Here is a 14,098-nt window from a genome sequence, read left to right as displayed (position 1 = left end):
TCATCATAACCACATATTTTGGCCTTCCCCACCCTTGAGCACATACTTAATTATAGTCACCACATACTAGTTCACATATAACCAATTAAAACTATGTTTTGAATGTAGTAACATGCCTTAGAGAATCTGCTCAATTCCTTACAAGATACACTCTTATTTTCACTCCGATTTTCTGACTACACACCCTACACTAGGTGTATGTGAGAAGATTGATGTAAACATGAAAACGAACACTCACATATGTTTATAGCAAAGAAAGCAATTTCTGGAGTTATTAAGCATGTATAGATATGATCTCATGACTAGAATGCTACTACTTAGATGCGAGAACCAGGGACACCATATGCTCGTACCAATCCCAAACTCCACATATTGAAACACATAACACTCAAGATTGAAGTTAAGGGTTGTAACGGGGTTAGGGGTGATTGGCTAACAATGAAAGGTAAGGAAACAAACGTTTTTAAAGCATAATAAGCAAAGTAATGAAATTGATGCTTAGAATTCCCTTTGAATGCAGCAACTAACTTTAAACACAATGGGGTTATTCATTCAACTTTTTAGGGCCGATTTCAACTTTTTGGACCCTTTCTACAACAAACAACACTTGTGAGCCTTTCCTCACTTATTTCAAACTCTTTTTCTTTTCTTTTCAACACTTTTTCTATTCTTTTTTTTTTCTTTTTCTTTTCTAACCCGTGCCTTATTACTTTCTTTTGGCACACTAAACACAAAAATCTCATTCCCCCACACTTGTTTTCTGCATAAGGACAATCAAAAGGAATTCATTTTAAGTCATGCTTCATTATGCTTTAAAAACAAGGGTATGGATAGTCCTAATCTAGGCTAGGTAAGGGAAATGTGGTTTAACAAAGAAAACAGGCTAAACAAGGCTCAACGGGGTTAAACTTAAACAAATATGCACGGGATAAGCTTTTTGGCTCTAGTTCACTACACAACTTCATCTTGAATATGTGTTATGCAAATCAATGTCATGCTTTGAATGGAACGGGCATAAGTTCTAGTATTTGGAACTTAAATGATGAAACGCCTTCTAAGTAGCAACCAAGCAAAGAATGATGAGATCATGCAACGACTTTAGAAAACAAAAAATGCACAGATTAATAACTCTCCAAAGAACGTATTAGGCTCAAGTCTCTCAAGGTTGTAGTGTTAGTTTGAGTTCCTTCCTTCAAGCATGTTACAAAAACTGATTTTTTTTCTTTGTGATTACATGTGAATTCGTAAACTATAACTATAACCAAGCATAAATCAAGAGCATATCAAACTTCCATCCATGTTTATAACTTTCTTTAACAGTCATGCAATTAAAAACCGAATCCTCATCATTGTGTTGGAAGGTACCCTAAGACACAAACAAACACACAAAAACAACTCTTTTTGGGTTTTTTTTTTTTTTTTTTTTTTTTTTTTTTTAAAACAATTTTTCAAATTTTTATGGGATTTTCGGACTTTTGACTTAAAACACACTAAAACATACCAAAACAGCTTAAAAAGGCTTAAAAACAGTGAAAAACAACATTAGAAATTATGAGTGAGAAAACCCTACAAATTTGCATCAAAATACTTTGGTTATCCCCCCCCATACTTAAATCAAACATTGTCCTAAATGTTTCAAGCATAGACTAACACAAATAACAAACAAACAAACAAAACAGCAACTAAGCAATTTTAACATGGCATAAATGAAAACAACAACAAAGAGAAGGGTTTAGGAACGCAAATCTGGAATTTGGAGTGCTCTCTAGGTCTTCCTTTGTTGCATGCATGGGTTGCCTCCCAAGTAGCGCTTGCTTTAACGTCGTACAGTCGGACGAAGAACCCCTTCACTCCTCAATGGAGTCCACGGCATGCAAGGGAATGTCATCCACGGTATGCTCCTCAAAGTTCTCGTAGTATGGCTTCAAACGATGCCCGTTTACCTTGAATTCATGTCCTGTTTTCAAGCTTTGGATTTGGACTGCACCATGAATAAAAACATTAGTAATAACAAAAGGTCCAATCCACTTGGAACGTAACTTACCGGGAAACAAATGTAAACGGGAATTGAACAATAGCACTTTCTGCCCAATTGCGAACGTTTTGCCTCTAATCATCTTATCATGGAACGCCTTGGTCTTTTCCTTGTAAATGCATGCGTTCTCGTATGCCTCGTGCCGTATCTCATCAAGCTCATTCAATTGGAACTTCCGGTGATTTCCCGCTTCATCGAGGTTCATGTTAAACTTCTTGACGACCCAATGAGCTTTGTGCTCCAACTCAACGGGGAGATGGCACGGTTTGCCATAGACAAGCCGAAAGGGGGACATTCCAATGGGTGTCTTGTACGCCGTACGATACGCCCAAAGTGCATCATCTAACCGTAAACTCCAATCCTTCCTTGTTGGCCCAACGGTCTTCTCTAGGATTTGCTTGATCTCACGGTTGGAAACCTCGGCTTGGCCATTAGTTTGAGGATGATAAGGCGTAGAAACCTTATGATTGACATTGTATTTCCTCAATAACGCCTCAATGGTCCGGTTGTAAAAGTGTGACCCTCCATCACTAATGATCACTCGTGGCATGCCAAACCTTGCAAAAATGTTAGTTCTAATAAAATCTGCAACCACTTTAGAATCATTAGTCCGGGTGGCCTTTGCTTCCACCCACTTTGACACATAATCAACCGCAAGCAAAATATATATAAAACCATACGAAGAAGGAAAGGGACCCATGAAATCAATACCCCAAACATCGAAAATTTCAACATTCAGGATAGAAACCTGCGGCATTTGGTCCCTAACACAAATGTTACCCATTCGTTGGCATTTATCACATGTTAAGCAAAAAGTTCTAGCATCCTTAAAAATACTAGGCCAATAAAATCCACATTGTAATACCTTAAGGGCAGTTCTTTGTGTGCCAAAGTGCCCACCACATGCATATGTGTGACAAAAACTTAAAATTGAACGAAATTCAGAATCAAGCACACAACGACGAACAATTTGATCCGGGCAAAATTTCCACAAATATGGATCATCCCACATATAAAACCGTGCATCATGCCTAAGTTTATCACGTTGGTGCCTAGTGTAAGTGCTTGGAATTCGTTTTGTCACCAAAAAGTTCACCAAATCAGCATACCAAGGCTTACTAACCTTTATGGACATCAATTGTTCATCGGGGAATGTCTCCAAAATCGACAAAGCCTCCTCATTATGCACCTTTCGGCTCAAGTGGTCAGCCACTACATTCTCACTTCCCTTCTTGTCACGAATCTCTATGTCGAACTCTTGAAGTAGCAACATCCACCGAATTAGCCGTGGCTTGGCCTCCTTTTTGGTGAGCAAGTACTTCAATGCTGCATGGTTAGTGAAAACAATTACTTTAGTACCAATTAGATATGATCTAAACTTATCTAAAGCAAAAACAACAGCAAGAAGTTCTTTTTCTGTAGTGGAATAGTTCAATTGTGCATCATTCAACGTCCGTGAGGCATAGTAGATGACGTGTGGCTTTTTGTCCTTCCTTTGTCCCAAAACAGCCCCTAAAGCGTAGTCGGACGCATCGCACATAAGCTCGAAAGGTAGGCTCCAATCTGGTGGAACAATGATGGGTGCCGTGGTTAACAACTCCTTGAGTTGATTGAATGATGCCGTGCACTCCTTGGTGAATTCAAACGCCACTTCTTTTTGTAGGAGACGGCAAAGAGGTTATGCTATCTTCGAAAAATCTTTGATAAACCTACGATAAAATCCTGCATGACCAAGAAACGAACGAACCTCTCTAACCGAAGTCGGAGAGGGTAAGTGACGTACTAGATCTATTTTGGATTTATCCACCTCAATGCCGTTTTCAGAGATAATATGCCCTAAAACTATGCCTTGTTTTACCATAAAGTGACACTTTTCCCAATTTAAAACGAGGTTAGTTTCCATGCATCGTTTTAAGATTAATGTGAGATTTTCCAAGCAACCATCAAACGAATCGCCAAAGACACTAAAATCATCCATGAATACCTCAATAATCTTCTCAATAAAATCTGAAAAAATACTTACCATGCATCGTTGGAACGTGGCCGGTGCATTGCATAAACCGAATGGCATGCGGCGGTAAGCAAAAGTACCAAATGGGCACGTGAAGGTGGTCTTTTCTTGGTCTTCCGGAGCTATGACAATTTGATTATATCCCGAATAACCGTCAAGAAAACAATAAAAAGAATGATCGGCTAACCTTTCTAGCATTTGATCGATGAATGGTAGTGGAAAGTGGTCCTTCCTTGTGGTGTTGTTGAGCTTCCTATAATTAATGCATACTCTCCAACCTGTTTGAATACGGGTTGGTACAAGCTCGTCCTCGGCATTCTTCACCACAGTGACTCCGGACTTCTTTGGGCCAACTTGAACCGGTGAGACCCAACGACTATCCGAAATTGGATAAATCACCCCACAATCGAGAAGCTTTATAATCTCCTTTTTCACGACTTCCATCATTGGAGGGTTGAGTCGGCGTTGAGCCTCTCGAGTTGGTTTAGCCCCCTCCTCTAGAAAGACGCGATGCATGCACGTTGTAGGGCTAATTCCCTTAATATCGGCCAATGTCCATCCGATGGCTGTTTTGTGCTCTTTCAACACCCGAATCAACTTTTCTTCCTCTAATGCCGTGAGTGATGAAGAGACAATGATGGGCAACGTCTCTTCCTCTCCCAAGAATGCATACTTTAAATGATCCGGCAACGGTTTAAGCTCAAGAACGGGGGCCTGAATCACAGAAGGTAACAACGTATTAGTGGAAACGGGAATTGGAATTGGGTTAGACGGCTTACCATGATGTTTTGGCAATGATTCCAAGGCAGCCACAAGCTCGGCATGTTCATCATTTGGTGCGGCCATGTTGGGTTTTGTGCCAAATCCTTGTGCAATTGTCGTTTCGAGTGGATCGTCTTCCAACATATCAAGATAATCCTGCGCCAATTCATCCAATATATCAATAGAAAAACAAGAATGATCATCTTTAGGAAATTTCATAGCTTCAGAAATGTTAAAGTTAATAATCTCCCCATCAAATTCCATTGTCAACATCCCTTTGAACACATCGATCTTGGTGCGTGCTGTTTTCATGAATGGCCTCCCAAGTAGAATCGGCAATGGGGTGACATTTGGTGAGTCCTCCATCTCTAAAACGTAGAAATCCGCTGGAAATATCAAGTTATCCACCTGCACCAATACATCCTCCAAAACTCCTTTCGGATATGCATTAGAACGATCGGCTAATTGAATTATAACACCATCATTTTTAAGTTCTCCTAAGTTCATTGATGCATAAATTGAGTATGGCATGACGTTAATTGAGGCTCTTAGATCTAACATAGCATGTTCAAATTTGGTATTGCCTATAACACATGGAATTGTAAAACTTCTCAGATCTTTGCATTTAGGAGGTAATTTCCTTTGTAACACAGCAGAGACATTTTCACTTACTTGAACCACCTCTTTGTTCGAAATCCTCTTTCTTGTGGTGCAAAGTTCCTTTAAGAACTTGGCGTACCTCGGGACTTGCTTGATGGCGTCCAAAAGGGGAATGTTGACTTAAACTTTCCGGAACGTCTCTAGAATGTCCTTTTCAGCTTCTTCTTTCTTTGTTTGCTTGAACCTACTAGGAAAGGGGACATTCAAAGGAAAATCATTAGTAGGAATGGAATTGGACTCGGTTGTACCTTTATTTGGCAGATTGGATGGCTTAGGAGCCATGGAGACTTGCGGCAAAGGAACCTCTTTCCTTGCCGTGGCCAACCCTTGTTCCTCCTCTTCAATTATCACTTCCTCCACCTTGTTTGGGGCTGATTTGGATGGTGGTGGGGCTGTTCCAACTTGTTTTCCGCTTCTTAACATGATTGCCTTGGCAGATTCAAAGCCTCCTTTTGGATTTGCAATGGTTGAGCTAGGCAACCTGCCTTGCTCTCGAAACTGCCCCATGAACTCGGCAATTTGCCCTACTTGTTTCTCCAACTCGTCCACCTTTTTGTCCCTATTTTGCATTCCTTGCGCCATAGAAGTTAGTAAATTAAAAATTTGATCATTATCAATAGACGAACCTGATTTTTGGGCAGGTTGTGCTTGGGGTTGAGTTGGTGCAAACGGCTTTTGATAGAAACCCAGGGGTTGCTGCCTAAATCTGCTTTGTTGTTGGCCTTGTTGGGGTTCTCGCCATTTGAAATTTGGATGATCACGCCAACCGGGATTGTAAGTATTGGAAAAGGGGTCATTCCTTGGTTGGTATTGGTTGCCAAATCCCACGGCATTGAGGGTCTCCCACCCTCCATTTTCTATCAACTGTTGGCACTTGTCCGTAAGGTGGCCTTGCATGGAACACACGCCACAAGCTGCCACGTTTTGCACTTTTGGACCTTCCACTACCTGAGAAAGCAAAGTAGTAAGGTTAGCCATTTGATTTTGAAGTTCGGTTATGGCACTTACCTCATTGACTTGATGTGGTCGTGGGTTACTCCTTTGTCCAACGCCTTCGTATTGTTGAGCATTCAACGCACGGTTGGAAATTAAAGTCTTTGCTGCCGTGGGGGTCTTGTCCACCAAGGCTCCACCTGCCGAGGCATCTAGCATTTGACGTTCGATAGGTAGTAGCCCCTCGTAGAAGTATTGCAAAAGAAGTTCCTCCTTCATCTGATGTTGTGGACAAGAAACAACAAGAGATTTAAAACGTTCATAATAAGTAGGAAAAGATTCACCTTCCTCTTGTTGAATTCCACTTATCCTTTTCCGTAGGAGGATGACTCGAGAAGTTGGGAAAAACTTCTCCAAGAAGGCCCGTTTCATGCTTTCCCATGATGTGACGGTTCCGGGCGCCAATTTGTACAACCAATCCTTCGCCTTTTCCAAGAGAGAAAAAGGGAAGGCTTTCATCTTCAAAATACTCCCATCGACATTGACGGGGGTCATGCTCGAACACACCACCTCGAATTCTTTCAAGTGTTTGTTAGGATCTTCCATGGACAACCCATGGTACTTCGGAATGTGGTGTAACAAGCTTGACTTCAATTCAAATTCTTCTGTCTTTCCTCGGGCTGCTGCGGGGTATTGGATGCATAGAGGTGCGGCATTGTCCAATCCCGAAGCTGAAAGTTCTTTGATTGTTCGATTGTCCACCTCCATGTCTTTTTCTGCCTCCTCCTTTTCTTCAAATTCAGATTCAGAACTAGAACTAGGTGGACTAGGTTCTGGTACTTTCCTTTTCCTTCTCAAAGTTCGTTCAAAATTGTCGTCAAACTCCGATATATGTGCACGAACTGGTTGAGAACTACAAGTCATAAACTAGTACCTGAAATAAACAAAATCAAATAAAATTAAAACTAAAATTAAAACACACAAAAAAAAAAATAAAAAAAATAAAAAGAAACAATGGGGATTTAGCAAAGTTGCTAATCCCCGGCAACGGCGCCAAAATTTGATGTGAGAATTACTTGACACACAAATTAAACCCTCTTTTGACAATTGTAGCAAAGTATGTAAGTAGGGATCGTTCTAAACCGGGGATTAGGAGGGCTTGCTAAAACCTCTAAACTGACTCAAAAACAAAAAGAAACAAAGTTAAAAATGTAAACAAAAGATTTTAAAACAAGAAAGTACAAGGGGGATTTGAGTTTGGTGAAGTTGAAAGTAAAAACGAATAAACTAAAAACTTAAATAGATTTTAAACAATTTTGGGTTGAATGGATAATGGAAGGCTAGCTAAGGGGTTCTTCTCCACACATGTCTTGCTTGCATACAAAATGATTTCCAATTGCATTTCAATAACTTATTAATTCTCAACGCCCCAAATTAACCATGAATTGCATAAATTAATTCTCAGATTTCCCTAGGTTCATTGAATTGAATGGAATACGCATTACAACCAAATTATTCTTATCAAGGACCCTAACTATGGAATACGCATGATAGAGACACATATCAAAGATCATTAAGTTCAATGGAAATCATAAGCATTGACGAGGCATTCATAACTATGGAATACGCATGTTACTCTTGCCAAGGATTTACTTAACACAATCGTGACTAGCGACTTTTACTACTTATGAATATAAGTTCATAACGATTAGGTGAAATTCCCTTATACTCTAGCATCATATTTATGCATGCAAACTAAGTATGCATCCCTAATCAACATACATAAACATGTTATCAATCAAATAGATAAGTAAATCGAATTCATAACTTATGAAACGCAATTAAAAGTAATCAAATCATATTGCAAGCATTAACATGGTTTCGAATCCCCCCTAGCCAAGGGGGGTTTAGTTCCTCATTATTACAAAACAAAGATAAACAAATTTAAACATTGAAAAACAAAGGGAAGAAAGCACCTAAACGTTCCAACGATCCATGTTGGATAGCAAGCGCGTCCAAGGACTTTTCTCCTTCTCCTTGCCGCAACAACAAGGTTGGAATGATGTTGAAGGGTTGGTTATTTGGAGGAATGGATGGGAAGGGGTTTAGATATGTAGGAGAGGCAAGGAAAGGCTTGGAGAATGGTTAATTTCTGGATGAATTGAATGAGGTTGCTGCATGGTATTTATAGGGAGAGGATGGACTTGTTTAAGCACAAATTTCTGGTGGAATGGGTAGGTAAACTCACGGCAATGGTGGAGAATTGTTGTTGGGGTAGGTTTTGAGTCATCCACTCACATGTCATGGTGAGCTAAGCATTGCATCATCCACTCACATGTCATGGTGAGTTAAGCATTGCATCATCCACTCTTGGCCCAAAAATGCTCCAAAATGCTCCAAAATGCATCTTCTTGCATCCTTGGCCCATAGAACTTACAAACACACAAAAATGGCTTAAACTACTAACATAACTAAGAACTAAGAACATAAATGCACGAAAACAAACATACTAAGTCGCATAAATATGCTCCTATCATCTGTGGTATCTGGAAAGCTGATGTTGCGTGTGAAGATTGCAGACAAATTTTATCCAAGGAAATCGGGCTCTCGAAGTTTGGAGAGCGGTGCCTCTTCGATTTTCGAACAAGCAATCCTGTTAGGGATCTGACTCTCGAGATTCGGAGAGCGTTGCCTCTTCGATTTTTGAACAAGCAATCCTATTAGGGATATGGCTCTCAAGATTTAGAGAGCGGTGCCTCTTCGATTTTTGAGAAAGTGATCCTGGTAAGAGTTTGGCTCTCGAGATTCGGATAGCGGTGCCTCTTCGATTTTTGAGAAAGTAATCTTGGTGGGAGTCTGGCTCTCGAGATTCGGGGAGCGGTGCCTCTTCGATTTTTGAGAAAATAATCCTGTTGGGAGCGTTTTCTTAATGTGAGTAAAGGTTGGGCATTTTTGCCAATCTGCTTTGCCATGGATCACGGAGGTTGACACACATAGGGACTTTCCATTTATCAAGCAGTGGTGCTGTTCCTTTACCCTTGTGGGTAATGGTAGGGTAGCTGGACCTTCAAAATTTATGTGTCTAAACTTTGTCAGAGATCTTTGGCAAAGTTATCTGTGGTACCCGAGGAGCTGATGTTGCATGTAGGGATTGTCGACATATTTTACTCAGGAAAATCTGCTTCTCGAAATCCGGAAAATGCCTCTTCAATTTTTGAACAAACCGCCCTGCTGCCCTTTCTTTTATAGGGGCACCAATTGTGTGCAAGAAGTACGTTCAGAGAGTTATTGCTTGTAGGAATTTTCCCCTTATTTTCATACTTCAGAGATTTATTGGACCTCATTTCTCCTTCATCATTTCTAAAAATGTCTGGCTCATCCAACCGTCATTTTGACTTGAACTTTGGTGAAGAGGCAGCCATGCCTTCTCAAGACAACATATGGCGCCCATCATTCTTATCCCCTACTGGTCCTCTTACCGTTGGGGACTCTGTGATAAAGAATGATATGACCACTGCGGTGGTGGCCAGGAACCTTCTCACTCCCAAAGATAACAGACTACTTTCCAAATGGTCTGATGAGTTGGCTGTTAAGGATTCTCTGGCTATCAGTGTTCAGTGTGCAGGTTCAGTTTCTAATATGGCCCAACACCTATTTGCTCGAACCCGCCAAGTTGAATCATTGGTGGTTGAAGTGATAAGTCTAAAACAATAGATTAGAGGGCTCAAGCATGAGAATAAACAGTTGCACAGGCTCGCATATGACTATGCTACAAACATGAAGAGGAAGCTTGACCAAATGCAGGAATCTGATGGTCAGATTTTACTTGATCATCAAAGGTTTGTGGGTTTGTTCCAAAGGCATTTATTGCCTTTGTCTTCTGAGGCTGTACCACGTAATGAAGCTCCAAATGATCAACCTCTGATGCCTCCTCCTTCTGGGGTTCTGTCCAGTACTGAGGCTCCGAATGATCACCCTCTGGTGCCTTCTCTTTCTGGGGCTTTGCCGACTGCTGAGACTTTTCCTAAGCAACCTTTGTGAAGGCTCCCTCTTGTTTGTTTATTTTGACTCATGTATATGTACATATTTGTAACTTATCGGAGATATCAATAAATAAGCTTTGCTTCATTTCAACGAATTGTGTTAAATACACCAAAGCCTTCTTCACTAAGTTCTTTGATTTTTTTTCTTTTGTTGAAGCTTGTATGTTGAAGCTTTGTTAGTGAAGCATGTATGTTGAGGAAGTGCTCCCTTAATTTCCTGAGTGAGGAAAACTTCTCGGTTGGAGACTTGAAAAATCCAAGTCACTGAGTGGTCGTGAGACTTTCGAGTATCAAGGTGCAGTAGCATATGGTAGGAGTCCCCCAAGTCTCCGATCGAGGGAGTTGATGAATGAGGCATTTCCTTTCTAAGTGGTAGCCCAAAACTCCTCATTTATATATATTTGTTATGAAAGTTATTAGGCCCAAAAGAAGAAGAGGCCTAGGCAATATTTTTTTTTTGAATTTTCAAATTTTTGAATTTCCGAAAAAAAAATATATATATATATATATATTTTTTTTTTTTAAGCTTTGTAGGTGAAGATTTGGTGTTGAAGCTTTGTAGGTGAAGCTTTGAGGTTGAAGCTTTATTGGGTACCATGAATTGATTTTGCTTCACACTATCTTGATCAAGAGTGTGTGAAGCTTTTGTAGGTGAAGTTTTTGTGTTGAAGCTTTGTAGGTGAAACTTTTATGGGTGAAGCTTTTGTGGGTGAAGCTTTTGTAGGTGAAGCTTTTGTGGGTGAAGCTTTTGTGTTGAAGCTTTTGTAGGTGAAGCTTTGGAGTTAGAGCTTTGTAGGTGAAGCTTTGGAGTTGAAGCTTTTGTAAGTGTAGCTTTGGAGTTGAAGCTTTTGTTGGGTACCATGAATTGATTTTGCATCACACTGTCTTGATCAAAATAGTGTGATGCTTTTGAGAATTTGTAGTTTCCCTGCATTTGTTGAAGCTTTGTTGAATTTCCCAATTTCCTTTTTTGGAAAAACTAGAAATTTGTTGAATTTCCCAATTTCCCACTTTTTTTTTGGGAAACTAGAAAAATTTGAAAATGTGGGATAGACAACATATACAAATTTTGCTTCCACACTGTTGAGCAAGAGATTGTGATGCAAGCCACACTTTGTAGTAGTCGAAGGTTTGGATGAACCATATAAATTGAATTTGCTTCGAACAGTCTTGATCAAGAGTGTGTGAAGCTTTCTACGAGATGTAGTTGCCCTTCATTGATGAAGGTTTTGTTGGCACTATAAATTGGTTTTGCTTCACACTGTCTTGATCAAGAATGTGTGAAGTTTTTGAGAATTGTGGTTGAACTCCTTTGATGAAGCTCTTGTTGGCACCATAAATTGGTTTTGCTTCACACTATCTTGATCAAGAGTGTGCGAAACTTTTAAGAATTGTCGTTGCCCTCCATTGATGAAGCTCTTGTTGGCACCATAAATTGGTTTTGCTTCACATTTTCTTGATCAAGAGTGTGTGAAGCTTTTAAGAATTGTGGTTGCCCTCCATCGATGAAGCTTTTGTTGGCACCATAAATTGGTTTTGCTTTACACTGTCTTGATCAAAAGTGTGTGAAGCTTTTGAGAATTGTGGTTGCTCTCTATTGATGAAGCTCTTGTTGGCACCATAAATTGGTTTTGCTTCACACTGTCTTGATCAAGAGTGTGTGAAGCTTTTGAGAATTGTGGTTGCCTTCCATTGATGAAGCTCTTGTTGTCACCATAAATTGGTTTTGCTTCACACTGTCTTGATCAAGAGTGTGTGAAGCTTTTGAGAATTGTGGTTGTCATTCATTGATGAAGCTTTTGTTGGCACCATAAATTGGTTTTGCTTCACACTGTCTTGATCAAGAGTGTGTGAAGCTTTTGAGAATTGTGGTTGAAATCCTTTGATGAAGCTCTTGTTGGCACCATAAATTGGTTTTGCTTCACATTGTCTTGATCAAGAGTGTGTGAAGCTTTTGAGAATTGTGGTTGAACTCCTTTGATGAAGCTCTTGTTGGCACCATAAATTGGTTTTGCTTCACACTGTCTTGATCAAGAGTGTGTGAAGCTTTCTACGAGTTATAGTGTTTGCATTGTTACAGAGGAGAAATGTCTGAAGCAGATGCAAGGGGGCTGAATAGTTTGATCTTCGTATGCCATGCACTGAAGTTGTTGTTGGCATGCAATAAGACTTTGTTGGTGACTATAACTCTTGTTGGGCATAAGTTCTCCCCTAGTTGAGTTGTCAAGCTTGAGGGTTTTTGATTATTTGTGAATGCTAGGAGTTCACATGTACAAGTTGTACCACTCGTCTTTTGGTAGGTGGAATGAATGGTGTGCTGCTTTTTGATAGGAGCATATTTATGCGGCTTAGTTAGCTTGTTTCTTGGCATTTATGTTGTTAGTTCGTAATTATTTTAGTATTTTAAGCTATTTTCTTGTGTTTGTAGGTCCAAAGAGTTAATGTGGCAAAGAAGTTCATTTTGGAGCATTTTTTTAGCATGGAATGGATAACATATGCTTGGAGCAAAAGGAATGGACGAAATTTGAAGTTTGTGCATCATCCTTTCCCTATAAATAACCATTTTAGCACACTCATTTCACCCAACACATTCACCTACCACTACATCCACTCATTTCACCCAACACATCCATTCACCTACCACTACATCCACTCATTACAACCACCCAACACATTCACCTACCACTACATCCACTCATTTCACCCAACACATTCACCTACCACTACATCCACTCATTTCACCCAACACATCCATTCACCTACCACTACATCCACTCATTTCACCCAACACATTCACCTACCACTACATCCACTCATTTCACCCAACACATCCACTCATTATAACCACCCAACACATTCACCTACCACTACATCCACTCATTTCAACCACCCAACACATTCACCTACCATTACATCCACTCATTACCACCACCCATTACATCCTCTCCCTAGCCTATAAATACATCCATCCACCTTTCACCATAAGAGAGATAGATCAATCCAAAACACACACACACATCATCTACACAATTCTCCACTCTTCGCCACATTCAATACAACCTTCATCCAAACACATCCATTCCTCCATACAAACAAACCTTCAAACACTCACCAACACCTTGTGCCATAGCAAAGGAAGGGAAGGAAAGTGCTTGGACGTGCTTGCTGTCCAACTTGGAACATTGGAGCGTTTAGGTGTTTTCTTTCTTTTGTTTCGAATGTTTAAATTCATTTTCTTTTGTTTTGTTGTGAATATGAGTGGCTAAACCCCTCTTGGCTAGGGGTGATTTCAAAGCCATGATTATGTGTGTAATATGATTTGATAAATTCCAGTTATGAACTCTTGAATCGTAAATGCAATTGGCTTAACTATTTGATTGATAACTTATTTGTATTTGTTGATTAAGGGTCGACACTTAATTGGCATGCATAAATCTGATGCTAGAATATAAGAAAGTTTCACATAATCATTACAAACTTATATTCATAAGTAGTAGAGGTCGCTTATAAACAATCGCGTTAAGTTTAATTCTAGCATGAGTAACATGATGTCATAGTTGCAAGTGCTTTGTCAATGCTTATGATTTTCATTAAACGTAATGATCTTTGATTGTATCTCTATTATGATGTCATGTAGAGAACTTTTGAAGAATG

The 14,098-nt window shown here is 39.8% G+C and overlaps 1 protein-coding gene across 1 annotated transcript; it reads right to left on the bottom strand.

Moving 5' to 3' along the window:
• Positions 1-1,847: 1,847 nt before the first annotated feature.
• Positions 1,848-2,330, bottom strand: LOC139189800 (uncharacterized). The gene is made up of 2 exons (XM_070809029.1): positions 2,045-2,330; positions 1,848-1,981 (listed from the first exon to the last, which is right to left on the bottom strand). Exons 1-2 carry the CDS (start codon positions 2,328-2,330, stop codon positions 1,848-1,850), a joined length of 420 nt encoding a protein of 139 aa, XP_070665130.1.
• Between the last annotated feature and the right edge of the window lie 11,768 nt (positions 2,331-14,098).

The sequence above is a fragment of the Malus domestica genome, chromosome 12, assembly GCF_042453785.1.
Source record: "Malus domestica chromosome 12, GDT2T_hap1".
In the NCBI taxonomy this organism is placed as follows: Eukaryota; Viridiplantae; Streptophyta; class Magnoliopsida; order Rosales; family Rosaceae; genus Malus; species Malus domestica.
This window is presented reverse-complemented; position numbering and strand designations above follow the sequence as displayed.

Coding starts and splice junctions, on each gene's coding strand:
- LOC139189800 (XM_070809029.1), bottom strand. CDS start 2,330: ATGTCCCCCTTTCGGCTTGTCTATGGCAAACCGTGCCATCTCCCCGTT. Junction 1,982..2,044: donor CCGTTTACATTTGTTTCCCG/GTAAGTTACGTT, acceptor TTCATGGTGCAG/TCCAAATCCAAAGCTTGAAA.